The sequence below is a fragment of the Neovison vison genome, chromosome 6 (genome assembly GCF_020171115.1).
Source record: "Neovison vison isolate M4711 chromosome 6, ASM_NN_V1, whole genome shotgun sequence".
Classification (NCBI taxonomy): domain Eukaryota; kingdom Metazoa; phylum Chordata; class Mammalia; order Carnivora; family Mustelidae; genus Neogale; species Neogale vison.
Window position 1 is genome coordinate 67,992,432 of NC_058096.1, and position 12,781 is coordinate 68,005,212.

General features: G+C 47.9%; 1 protein-coding gene across 5 annotated transcripts in view; it reads left to right on the forward strand.

Annotated features, from left to right (window-relative positions):
* PXYLP1 (2-phosphoxylose phosphatase 1) overlaps positions 1–12,781 on the forward strand; it is an 89,707-nt gene that overhangs the window by 55,482 nt on the left and 21,444 nt on the right. For 4 of the 5 annotated variants that reach the window (XM_044251483.1, XM_044251485.1, XM_044251486.1 and 1 more), the window contains one exon: positions 1,222–1,353. In XM_044251483.1, coding sequence (XP_044107418.1) covers positions 1,275–1,353 — 79 coding nt within the window. In that variant the 5' untranslated portion in view covers positions 1,222–1,274. Of the gene's footprint in view, positions 1–1,221; positions 1,354–3,282; positions 3,418–12,781 lie in introns of those variants that run through there. The other variant, XM_044251487.1, reaches the window with a different exon arrangement.

Sequence of the window (12,781 nt, forward strand, 5' to 3'; positions counted from 1 at the left end):
AGGTTTAAAAAAAAAAAAAAAGATGATATAAGATAGAATTCTCATACCATCCAGTTCACCCAAAGTGCACAATTCAAGATCTCTTAAAGATTTATTTATTTACTTACTTATTTGAGAGAATGCATGTGTACACACAGGGTGGGAAGGGCCAGAGGGAAAGGAGAAAGAATCCCAAGCGGACTCGACGCTGAGCTCAGAGCCTGCAGTGGAACTCGATCTCACGACGCTGAAATCAAGGGTCAGGCACTTACCCCACGGAGCCACCCAGGTGCCCCCCAACAGCCTCTGATCTATTTATTCACAAAGTTGGGCAGCTCTAACCCTCACCGTGTGAGCAAATGAGCTTTTGTCTGATTGTGTCTGTTGGGGCTCTGAAGGCGATTGTATTTGAAGGAGGAAAAGATGCCACTACTAAAATCAGGTCTGAAATTATTGTTGTCCTCATACTGTAACAGGTGGGACCTTTTATGAGGAGAGAGTGGTCTTCAAGTTCTGTTTCAAGCCCCAGAGAGAACCAGGAGAGAAACTTGGCTGATAGGTTACACCGTCGAGCAGCCGTTCAGTTTTCTCACAGAAGGGCCTCGTTCAGCATTTCTGAAATCCTTCTGCGCAGCTCTAACGTTGTGGAAGGAAATGAGAATGTTGAGAAGAAGACCGGTGGACACAGCAGAAATAGGCTCACCAGTCCAGATGGGAGAAGGTCTTCAGTTAGTAGATGGGACCAATGAGTGTAGAGACAGATCCCCTGGTATACTCCAGCCATCCCTAAAGCCATGACTGTGGCAGGGATTGGCATTCAGGTGAATGATGCACATTTTTAAAAGACCAGAAGTGTATCCGCAAAGTATTCACCAGACAACACCGAAGGTGAGGAAGTTGCTTGTCAGAATGGGCTGAGCATGAGCTGGTCTGTAAAGACTTCATTGTCTGGCACTGGATGAAGCTCCTTAACATTTTTCTTTGGAAAGGTCCTGCTGGGAAGTGTCTCTTTCTGTGTGGATGTTAGATAAACGAAGCATTTAGGAACCAGTCTCCTCCTCTTAAGTTGAAGGAAGCATTCTCATTTGGGCTTGTCTGGGGGCAATGCCATAACCCACGATTGTTCTGCGACCAGGATTCACGCTCCCCTGCTGGAGGACCGGGCTAATTGGATTATTTTCAGTTGGCAAACTCAGTTTTCCACCTCGGAACACATGTTTATTGCCTCTGTTTTGTTCACAGGATGTGTTCCTGTTCGGAGGTGAAACCATGAAGAGAAAATAGAGCAAATAATAATGCTTTTCCGCAGTCGCTTCTTGCTGCTGCTGGCCCTGGCTGCCGTGCTGGCCTTCGTGAGCCTCAGCCTGCAGTTCTGTGAGTGTCGCCTGGCACCGCTGGGACAGGGGGTTGGGGAGGGAGCCTTCTTCCTGAGAGAGAGGGCCCTTGTGGGGAGGAAACAAGCAGGACCCGAAGCCTTTGTTTTTCGAATGAACAAGGCAGTTTTAAAACAACTGAGTATTTTTATTATTGGTACTGAGAGTGGACGGTTGTGCTTACAGATCCTAAAACCACTGAGCTTTGTGCTGAGTGTCTTTTTTGGCCATGAAGAACGAGTATGCTCACCAGGCCTCCTGAAATGTTTCTGGCTTCCGCAGAGATTCCTGACTGGCCTGGTTATTCCCAGATTCTTGGATTCCCCAGGGGGAGACACCGAGGGGCCCAGCAGGAGCTGGGGTGTTCAGCCTGCTGGTTCATTCTTTGAGGGATGGTGTCTGTTTTCTGTGCAGTGAGCTGTGGGGCTGCGGTCATTGGGAGGTAGGGGGACTAGGTCCCAAACTGTTTCCTGGGCAGTGGGGACCATGCACAGGGTTTCTTGTGTGGTGAGGCAAGGGCAGGCTGATGAAGCCAGTCCACAGATCTCTCTGCCCAGCACTTTGTCCTCCACTTGGCACCTGTGTTCAGGTTCAGTCCCCGAGCTGCATGCCCCACTGCTCCCCCAAGAGTGGCCATCCTCAAACACAGATCCGGCCCCAGCAGCTCCTTGGTTATGATCTTACAGGGGTGGCCCATGATGTCCGGGGGAGGCTCTCTGTCCTCCTGTGGTCCCTGTCTCACGCTAAATTGCTTGGCGTTCTCTACACATTTACCCTCTTCTCTGTGCCCAGATCCCACCGGCCCCTCTGCCTAGACCGCCGTCCTCCTCCTGTCCCTCAATATGCGTCACTCGGTCGTCTTCCTCCTCTAGAAACCTTCCAGAACTCTCCCCACCTACCCTTCAGTCAGATCTGATGCTGCTTTGTTGTACTTCCAGAATGCCCTAAACCTGTTCCCCTCCTCACACTAACCATGTAGTATTCTAATGTTCAGTTCTCATGTCTCCTCCCATCACACTGTTCTCCGAGAGCTGGGACCATGTTCTGTTTCCCTCCCTGTCCCTGGAACTGCACTGCCTACCACACAGTAGGGGTTTCATGACTGTTTATTAAATGAATGAATGAATCTCCACCTTTTGTGAAAAGCAGGCTGACCCAAATTCCTTCTCCTTCTGGTGCTGTATACCCGAAGTTGAGAGTATCTGTATGACACTGGGAACTTTGGCTTTGCTGTCCCCTGCCTTCCCTCCATTTTACCACCACACCCTGATGGATGGGAGGTGCGCGGTTGGCACCCGTCACTGCATAGAACAGCTCTGTGAGGAGGTGGTACTTCTGTCGCAGTTTGAGTGATGGAAAGAAAGGCAGGTGGCTCAGCAAGTGGGAGGTTCTGTGAGCGCTGAGGAATGTGGGAAAAACTTGGCTTTCGGGAAAAGTGGTTTGAAGAGAGGAGGCTTTGAGCACGTTTCCCCTGGTACACCTCCAGTTTGTGACATACTCCGTGCACACGTCTGGTACCCATGAAAGGCTGTTTCTAATACGAAAGAAAATTAAAAATACTCATTTTATCCCTCCAGAATAGGAAACGAGGTCAAGAGTAGGTGGGCACAGGAAATTTAAAGATACTCCAGATGGTTAATGAACCATAAAATACGAATCCTTTCCAAAAAGTGTGTTAGGACTTTCAGTAGTTTAATAGCTCATAACTTTTCATTAAAAATTTTCCATCCTTTGGCTGGGGAGGTCGGAGGTTACAGTCAACCTTGATTTTTTCTTCTGTGAAGCTGACAGGATCTGAGACGTGAATGTGGGTTACTTGTGTTTGCTGCGTTTCTCTTGCATGAGGTGGTTTCCACGTCACTGAATTGGCCAGTGTGTTTTGCTTATATAACTCCTCTGAAAGTACCTTCTGTTTTAGGAGAGCCAATTTCCAGCCATACTTTTTTTTAAGGAAATTTTTGCAGGGTAAATTAGCCTGCCTGGGTTGGAGCTCTTTATTCTTGGATACGTTGGAGTTCGGGAAGCTATTAAGATATGGATGTCCTTACTGCTCTTCTACTTCTAGGTAAACTGTAACTTTGGAACTTACCCATTTCTGTAGATGTGGAGTTTAATTGCTTTATTTATTTAATTGCATTGTGGCTTGCTGGTTATTACAGTGTAAGGCACTGCACTAACTGGTAATACAAAAGTATACATTTAACTAACATTTGTGTTTTCATTCTTACCCTAAAATATATGGACTTTTTTTTCATCATTTCTTTTGACTAATTTTTGAATAAATACCAGATTAGCACATGTAATTACTTCAGGTAATGTGTGTGAGGCGATCCAATATAACTTGGTTTTTCTCAGGCTTTAAGTAAACTAGTATAGTTCTCTTTGCTTTCTGCAACGATCATGTATTTTATTTTGTCTTGTTGGCTTTTTCTGATGTTTTGAATATGAGAAAGTTATGACCTGGCTTACAATTTAAAAGCCAGGTTGTTTAAAGAAGCATTTCTTCTTGGTACAGAAAGTGGGTCTGTGAACCCATATATATTCATTAAGTGCATATGTGTGTCGGGCATTTTTCGACAGTGTCAGGGTGGAGGTGGAGGGAAAGGATATAAAAAAGGTTAAGATACAGTTCATAGTTTCTCAAAATATGTTTATTTTAAATGGTACTAATGACTTGCTCTAGGCTAACAGCCTTTAATGAAAATCATTCATTTTGTATTTTTAAGTCCTGGATATTTTTGAGTTTGGAAAATAGGGAAACGCTGAAATTCCTGGTGTTCAAATTGTAGAAGGGAACAAATAAGACATGGCTATCTTTAGTTACTCTAGTTAAAATGTGTATGTGTATAAAAATTACTTCTCAGATTAAGGGACTGCTTTAGGGCAACAGGACAAAGACCACCAATATGTCAAGACTGGATTAGTTGTTGTTCTGCTTTTTCTGTTTTTTTGTCGTTGCCCATGTTCCTCCTTCCACCCAGCCTTTCCTTAATGCGCATTTTGTGCTCCTTTCGCCATGTTCCAACGGCATTCCCAAAATGGCGGCGCTCAGGAGCGCAGAGGCTCTGGAATGACAGCCTTGGGTGTGAATGCTGCTCTGCCTCTTGCCAGCTGTGTGCCCTTGGGCAAGTCAGACGTCTCTGTTTCTTCTTCTGTAAAGTGGAACGGGAACAAGCTGTGGCTGCTCCAGCGTTGGTGTGAGAACAGGAACCTTGTGGGAAACTCCTTGGCTTGTGGAAATATAGTCCGTGTAAACCTTGTAAGCAACAGCACAGATGCCATCACCAGCGACCGTCCTCAGAAACCAGGGCTCTTGGGGTCCCAAAGGCTGCCGAGGCTTGTGTTCCTTCAGCCACTTGTCAGGGAGGAGGTTTCTGAAATATATCATACTTTTATTTGTTTCTGATCAGAGTTCATTGGCCATGAAAGTGGTCAGTCCATACGGTGCACGTGGCTCTGTATCTGGGGGTGATATTCCTGGGCAGGGACCCAGTTGACCGGAGCAGCTTCTAAGGAAAATACCAAAGATGGACGGGGGTTCAGATCCCCAGGCGTAAGAGGGAAGGTTACCCTCCAGCAGTGAAAACCAGGGTTGTCTTCAGTATCTGAAGAGCCTTTTCTGCAGGGGTCAGACTTGTTCTCTGTGGCCCAAGTGACTGTGGGGACACAGTCCAGTGAAGCATAAGGTGGAGCGTCCTAAAAGTCAGTGTTGTGCAGAGGTGGAAAGCATGGCATGCAAACTCAGGAGCATTGCTCTGTGAAGGGGAGAATTTTAGGCAGGTCATCGGGCCTGATTCCATTTAAGGTCTCTTCAAAGTCTGAGGTTTTAGGAATTTTATCTTTTCTTGTTGACCCAGTGCCATGAGTATGTACAGCTTCGTCCTTCAGTAAATGTTCCCCGAGTTTCCACCATAGGTTAGGTCCTGGGCTGGGAGTTTAACCCCCCAAAGACTACAGGAACTGTCTGTCTTACTGGAGGAAAATCATAAGCAACCCTTGGAATACAGTGTGTGATGTGCTAGGAATGGTAAGAGGGGATAGCATGTAAGGTGGGGGTGGGGGGTGGAGAACATGGCTCTAAGGAAAACCCAGACTGCCTGGATTGAATCCTTGTCCTGCCACTTAGCAGCTAGGTGACCTCACCCATGTTATTTACCTTCTCCCTGCCTCGGTTTACTCATCTGTAGAATGGGGATAACGATAGTCTCTATTTCACAGGGTTAGTGAAGGATTTAGTGAGCTTCTATTTCAAGACACCCAGAACAATGTCTGGCACGTAGTGATCTCTGTAGGAGTGTTGATTAACTAAAATGATTTAGGGATCCTTTACAGCAGGGTGGTATGGGTGGAAAGAGGACAAGAAGCTAATCTAGTCTGAGAATTCACAGACGATTCCCCAGCAGAGGTAACATCTGAGCTTCGTCCTTAAGGGGTGAGTAGGAGTTGCTCGTGAAGGAAAGTGGGAGAGGCATTCCTGCAGAATGACATGGGTGTGCAGAGACAGAGTGAAAGAGAGTAGGACCCTGGTAGTCGCCTGCATGTAGCTATTAAGGTGGACAAATGCTGGGGCCACCTCCATCTCTACATTATATCCTGAAGGCTATGGGGAGACCCTGGAAGCAGGGAACACACCAGAAGACTGATGGCTGACCCTGTGTGGTCTCCTGAGCACCTTGAGGAGAGTGGCTCTGGAAACTTGTAAAGAATGCCTCCACGACCGAAAAAGAGCTCATTTTGTGCCCCTCCCTACAGAACCGGAATTTTGGCAGGCGTGGGGACCCAGAAATCTGAACTTTTGACATGCTTCCTGGGCAAGTCTGATAAGCACAAATCCTGGGCACTCCCTGTTCAGAGGCTGATGGCAGGGTGAAGCTGGGTGGCAACTCAGGCAGGTTTCCCTTCATAAAAGGCTGAGGGGGCATCTTTAAGGTATTGGCCCTGGAAGAAGGATCTGTGCAGCCAAAGTGGCAGGGGATGCTGTGGGACTCTGAGCCAACTGGGTGGTAGAGTGGGCTGGGGTGAAAAGAGGAGGGAAAGACCTCACCATGACACACAGGAGTCTGGCATGGGCAGTTCAGCAGATGCCTCATTCACATAAACGTCTCATCTCCACTGGGGTGAAATACACCAAAGGCTAAAGGAAATGCCCAGAACATGGCCTGGGAGGTAACCGTGTGGGGTTGATGGCTCTCTGGGTCTGGATAAGGCCCCAGCACATGGACAAGCCAGGTGTGGAGCAGGACAAGGGGTTGGAGGTGTCGATGAGGTATCTGAGGGCTGTCTCAGTACCGGGTCATGCTGGAAAGTGGTTTCAGGATCCGAGCCGAAGAGAGACCCTGCTGGAGGACTTTGTGTTCACTCTTCCCGAAGCCATGACCTGAGGAGACCATGTCTCCCAGCAGCATGTGGAAATCACTCCAGACTCCTTTTTTATTCGGCCCAACCAGTGTTTTCACATTTTTGTATTTATTTACCAGTGTTTTGGAACTTAGGCAATTTCATGTAAATTTCAAACCCCTCTTGAAAACAAAACAAAACAAAAACCAGACTGACCAGCATGCCAAGACCCATGGTCCCTTCAGGGACAGTGCCTGGAGCCAGCAGCTGGGTTCTGGCCGCCCCTGTTGAGGGGAGTGCAAGCTCTTCCTTTCTCCATGGTCTTTGCTTGCTGAACCCTGTCACCTTGGGAGTTTGTGCCCCTGGTATAGGTCGGAGGAAGAAGAGGACAAGGGAAAGATGAGATCTTGGCAGACTAGGGAAGGGAGGCCATGAAGGAGACAGAATGGCAGCAGAGAGGTGGGGCCCCAAAGGCGAGGGAAACAGGTAGGCCCCCGAGGAGCCTCGGCTTAATCAGTTCTCTGTATGTGTTTCTGTTCAGTAGGCACCCCAGCCAAACCAGCCTGTGTGTGAGTTGTGTTTATGTGGTGTGAGTGGTGGTGGTGTGTATGTGGTATGTGTATGTGGTGTGAGTGCCGTGTGTGTTCAGTAGGTAACCCATCTGGGCCAAATTAGTGTGTGAAAGGTAGTATGGGTGTGGTGCGTGTGTATGTTCAGTAGGCACCCCAGCTGAACCACCTTAGTGCGTGTGAGTTGTACGTATGTGATATGTGAGTGGTGGGTGTGTTTAGTGTGTATGAGTGGCAGTGTGTGTATGTGAGTGGTGTGTATGTGGTACGTGTGAGTGGTGTATGAGTGCTGTGTGTGTGTCTTTAGTAGTTTCCCTGGTATCTCTCTTCCCACAGAGCCAGCATTTTCCTGCAGCCCCCACAGCGTCCCCACCCCTTTATATGCTGCTCTGGATCCCTTGTCCTCTGAGAAAGAGCATAACCAAGCTTTGGTAGAACAGTGTGTAAATTAGGAGAAAATTGCCTCTGAGAAGGAGAGTGAGGAGCCCCTGAAAGATGCCTGGGTGTTGTCATATTCGCCGTGGTCATTCAGACCTTGGCTTCAGCCTGCTCTCCGTAGTTGGCTGTTGGCATTCACGGCTCCCACTCTCCGCAGGCGCCCTAACTCTGTGGTAGATGGCGCCAGGGATTTTGCTGAGGCACAAATTTGGATACTAACAGCCAGGAGTGAGCTCCTGGCTGCTGGGCAGGCCTGGCCCTGGCAGCCAGCCAGAGTGCTTTGTCACTCCTGCTCTTTATTCTGTGTCTGTTTTATGGAGAAAAGCAGGTACCCCAGGGGTATGTGTGAACTGGGGATTCAAGAAGATTTTAATGTTTTCATGGCAAAGGTTTGGGGGTGCAAATCTTAGAATGCCAAGGGTCTTGAGTACTGTTTACTCTATTATTTGTTTTTTAAAAAACGTTTATTTATTTATTTTAGAGAGAGAAACAGTGCACAAGCAGGGAGAGGGGCAGAGGGAGAGAGAAACTCAAGCAGACCCTGATGAACACAGAGCCCAACACAATGAAGCGGGGCTCTATCTCAGGACCCCGAGATCATGACCTGAGCTGAAACCAAGAGTCGGATGCCCAACTGACTGAGATACCCAGGCATCCCTGTGTACTCTATTTTAAAAGCCATGGTTAAGATTCCTCCTGGGGTTTTATTTTGGTGAATTGGAGTCAGAAAGAATGAGGAATTAGGGCACCTGGATGGCTCAGTCCTTAAGCAGCTGCCTTCGGCCCAGGTCATGATCCCAGGGTCCTAGGACTGAGTCCCGCATCGGGCTCCAGTCTCAGCAGGGAGACTGCTTGCCCTCTCCCACTCCCCCTGCTTGTGTTCCCTCTCTGGCTATCTCTTTCTATCAAATAAATAAATAAAATCTTTTTTAAAAATGAGGAATTAAATATGATGGCTTGCATTTTTTTTATTTTTTTAAAGGTTTTTATTTATTTATTTGATAGAGCGAGATCACAAGTAGGCGGAGAGGCAGGCAGAGAGAGAGGGAGAAGCAGGCTCCCTCCTCAGTGGAGAGCCCAATGCAGGGCTCGATCCCAAGACCCTGAGATCATGACCTGAGCCAAAGGCAGAGGCTTAAACCACTGAGCCACCCAGGTGTCCCATGATGGCTTGCATTTTTAACCTAAGAAGTTCTGTATATGATATCCTTATCTCATCATTATCACTTAAGTTTTACATTAGTATTTTGTTTTTATTTCAGTTCTTTTCTTGGAGGTTTATTTTCTGTTTGATTTCTGAGAGTTTTTTGGTTGTTTTTTTTTTTTTAAGATTTTTATTTATTTGACAGAGATAGACTTAGTGAGAGAGGGAACACAAGCAAGGGGAGCTGTAGAGGGAGAGGGAGAAGCAGGCTTCCCACTGAGCAGGAAGCCCAGTGTGGAACTCAATCCCAGGCCCCTGGGATCATGACCTGAGCCGAAGGCAGACACTTAACAGCTGAACCACGCAGGCGCCCCTGATTTCTGAGAGTTTTAATTTTGCTTTTTCTCTGAATCCTTCCTGTCCATCTACCCCATAGAGTTAAATAAATATCTGTGAGTGAAAAAATTCTGTAGGTGTCAAAATTAAGTGTGACAGATCAGCTTTCGTCCTATGTTTTAAGTTCATGTTTTAGTTGCATTGTTGGGGGGGGGGGCAGAGTATCATGTAGCAGGCCCTTCCATGAGCTAAAAATGGACTTTTCTAGTATCCCTTGGGGGTGGGGAGGACATTGTTTCTCTCCTCTCTCTCTTTCCCCGTCTTCTCTCTCTCCGTCCCTCCTTCTTTCCTTCCTTCCCAGTTTCTGATCTTAGAGAATTTCTCCGAAGAATAATTAGACGAGAGGATAGAAATGTATGTTTAAAGGTATTTAGTGCAGCATTGCTTACAAGAGGCAAAAGTGGGGAAGGCAGCCAGAGCGACCAACAGTAAATCCTCTTGCAGCCACTATGCTCTGGTTACACATACCTATCTGTATTCACCTGCAAGGTTGTCCATAACTAAAAGTACATACGGTGTTTTACATGGGAATACTCGTGTGTATGTCAACAGTATTGGCAAGAAGGAAATCTCCCATTTTAGAGAAGAGGAGACTATCGGGGCTAGTTAGTAAAACAAGAGAATGTTAGTAAAAGTAGCCAGTGAACTCATGGCTATGCCAAGACTGTGTGAGGAGAGGGACAAAATAGGAGAGAAAGCGGAAGGATGTTTACATTGGATTAACCACCATGGAGGGGAGCCAAGGACACAGTGGGAGTTTGCCCAGGTGGAGGGAATTTGCTCCAACTACGCTGATGAACTTGCCCCCCCCACCGGTTGTCTTGGCAACAGCGCACCTGCTCCAAGCTGGATGACATTAAAAAACAAAAAACCTGAGAAAGTCCACCTTGACCTGAGGTCAGTGGTAATCAGAGGTGGAGCCCCTGGTCTTGGGAGCGGCTCCGCCCCGAGGGGAGGGTGGCCCTGGGGTTCCTGAAACTACCAGGAATGAGGTCTGGAGGGCGGAATCTGAATCTGGAATCTGAGGGAGCCAGGCCACACCCAGAGAGAGCCCTCCGACCGTCTTCACTGTCGGCAGCCAGTGCCTCATGCGCCCCGCAGAGCCAGGCTGCCTCCGGGCAGAAGGGACCAGGAGTCACCACGACCCATGGACCCTCTGACCTGTCGGGCTTGGGCCACAGCATCACATCATGCCCCTGCCTCCCTTGCTGGCTTTCCTGTGTCATCTAAGGGGTGGAACCCCACTCTCTGGGGGTGTCCTCTGGGGAACCTGGAAGCCAGCCAGAGCTCTGCCTCTCCCCCACCCTAGGCATCCCCCAGAGGGTGGGCTGGCCGGTCCGTCCAGGCACCTGAGGGTGAGTGCCCCTCCCTCAGCATTGTCTTTCAGTGTGGGGGGCTTCCTGAAAGTGCACCCTCATTCCTGGCTGTTGTCTTCCTTGTGATCCTTTCCACAGAAGGCAGATGACCAGCCGCCTTCCTGGGCAGTTGGTTTGGTCGCTCCGTGGGGTTTAGTGCTCCCAAAAGATAGGCCTTTGAAACCCGGAAAACTTACTTGTTTCTTGAGGGGAAGGGAAATGATGCTCTTGGGCCTTAGTGACTCTCCTCAGAGCAGGGACAAAAGCACAGACACCTTGGGCAGGACATCGAGCCATACTAAATAAATATGGCTATATGCACTAAAATATAGACTGTGGGTTGTTCCGGGTGATAAGATTATGGGTGATTTTCACTTCTTTTTATACCTTAGTGTTGAATGACTAGGATGAACACATGTTTATGTGAGTTGTAAAGCTCCCTTTTCGTTTTGGGGGAAAAAAAAAATGTCCTATCAAGCGTGTCAAAATCAGAAACCTATTTCCAGGCACACTGGGTTGTTATCCTGAGTCCACAGATGTCCGCATCGTCTCGTGTGGGTTTGGGGGTTCCTGTGAACCCTCAGAATGCAAATTCAGAAGCTTGTGTGTACAGCCCTTTTTCAGGGTTGAGGAGCAGTAACTTTTGTCAGATTCCCAAAGGGGAGGCAGGGGGGATTCAGGCTATGAGTTAAGGATGGCTAAGGTTCTTTCAAGTGGTTAAGGTTCTCTGAGTGGTTAAGGATGGCTGAGGTTCTTCTCTCAATTCTTTCTGGGGGCTTGTCCTTGGATTTCTCTCTGATTTCTAGTTTCTGTAATGATTTGGAGTCCTTGGGACTTCTGTCATCTAATCCAAAGGACTCTGTTTGGGCCAGGCCACTTATCAGTTGCTTAAGAAGACAGTGAGGTTTCCTGTCCCCTCTAGGAGGCCACAGCTGGGCTGAAGCTCAGGCCACCGTGGGAACCCTGGCCCTGTGCTCTGGCAGTCCCTGCCCTGACGGCTCAGTGGCTGACGTCAGAGGGAGGGTCAGGCACAGGGGAGATAAGAGCTTGGGAACAGCCCAGGGCAAAACCTCCAGCCTCTTCTATGTGCCGAGTCCCAACCCCATGAGCCATACCTCCTATGGTTTGCTGGCTTCCTAAATGGGACCAGGCTTATCACTGGCACCAACAGCACTTACTAGATTCTTACCTAACAGTGGTTCACCATGAGGCAACAAGAATAAGGAATGAAGAATAGTTGAGAACAAGAACAGGAAAGGTTGGTATTGTTTTGTGGCCCAAAGTGGATGGTTCAGAAAGGGTAGATTCAGCTGTTTGATCAATCTTGCCCATGTAAAACCAAGTTTCTCAAAGTATGCAAATGGCCAAAGGCAAATAACAGAATGGGTCTCCATTTGGTTTATATTTGAGAACTACTCACAGACATTTTTATATTCAGTGCAGGGCAGAGGCACGATGGACCTTTAAGACAACTCGGTGGATGGAGGGGCACTGAAGGAATTGTGGGAACTACCTGTAGAGCAAATCATTATTCTTTGGCAGGCCAGTGAAGGAGACGGAATTCAAGAGCCTTTGGATTATTGGGGGGAAACTAGAACTAGGGGTATTTTAGCATATTAGAAGGTGGCATCTTGGGGGCTCAGTCAGTAGAGCATGTGACTCTTGATATCAGGGTCCTGAGATCAAGCCCTCACTGGGTGTGGAGCTTAAAAAAAAAAAGGTGCCATCTTAGATAAGCTGAATGTATTTAAAGGAGTCAGAAAAGCTGCTAAAATTGGGTGGTTGAGAGGGGACAGGAGACTGGTCCATTGTGTTTCTGTGAAAGGTGTGGACACAGAGGGGCAGCATCCCTTCCAGATCCCAAGTTGAAGGGAGCACCTTTTGAGAGCCTGGAAGGAGCCAGAATAATCACTTCCAGGGGACAGACAATGCAAATAGCACTTTTTTTTTTTTTTAAGATTTTATTTATTTGACAAACAGAGATCACAAGTAGGCAGAGAGGCAGTCATAGAGGAGGAAGCAGGCTCCCTGCTGAGCAGAGTCCGATGTGGCGCTCAATCCCAGGACCCTGAGATCATGACCTGAGCTGAAGGCAAAGGCTTAACCCACCGAACCACCCAGGTGCCCCATGCAAACAGCACTTCTTTATCCCTAAGAAGGGATACACAGCAGGCACAGCTCAGTGTCCCA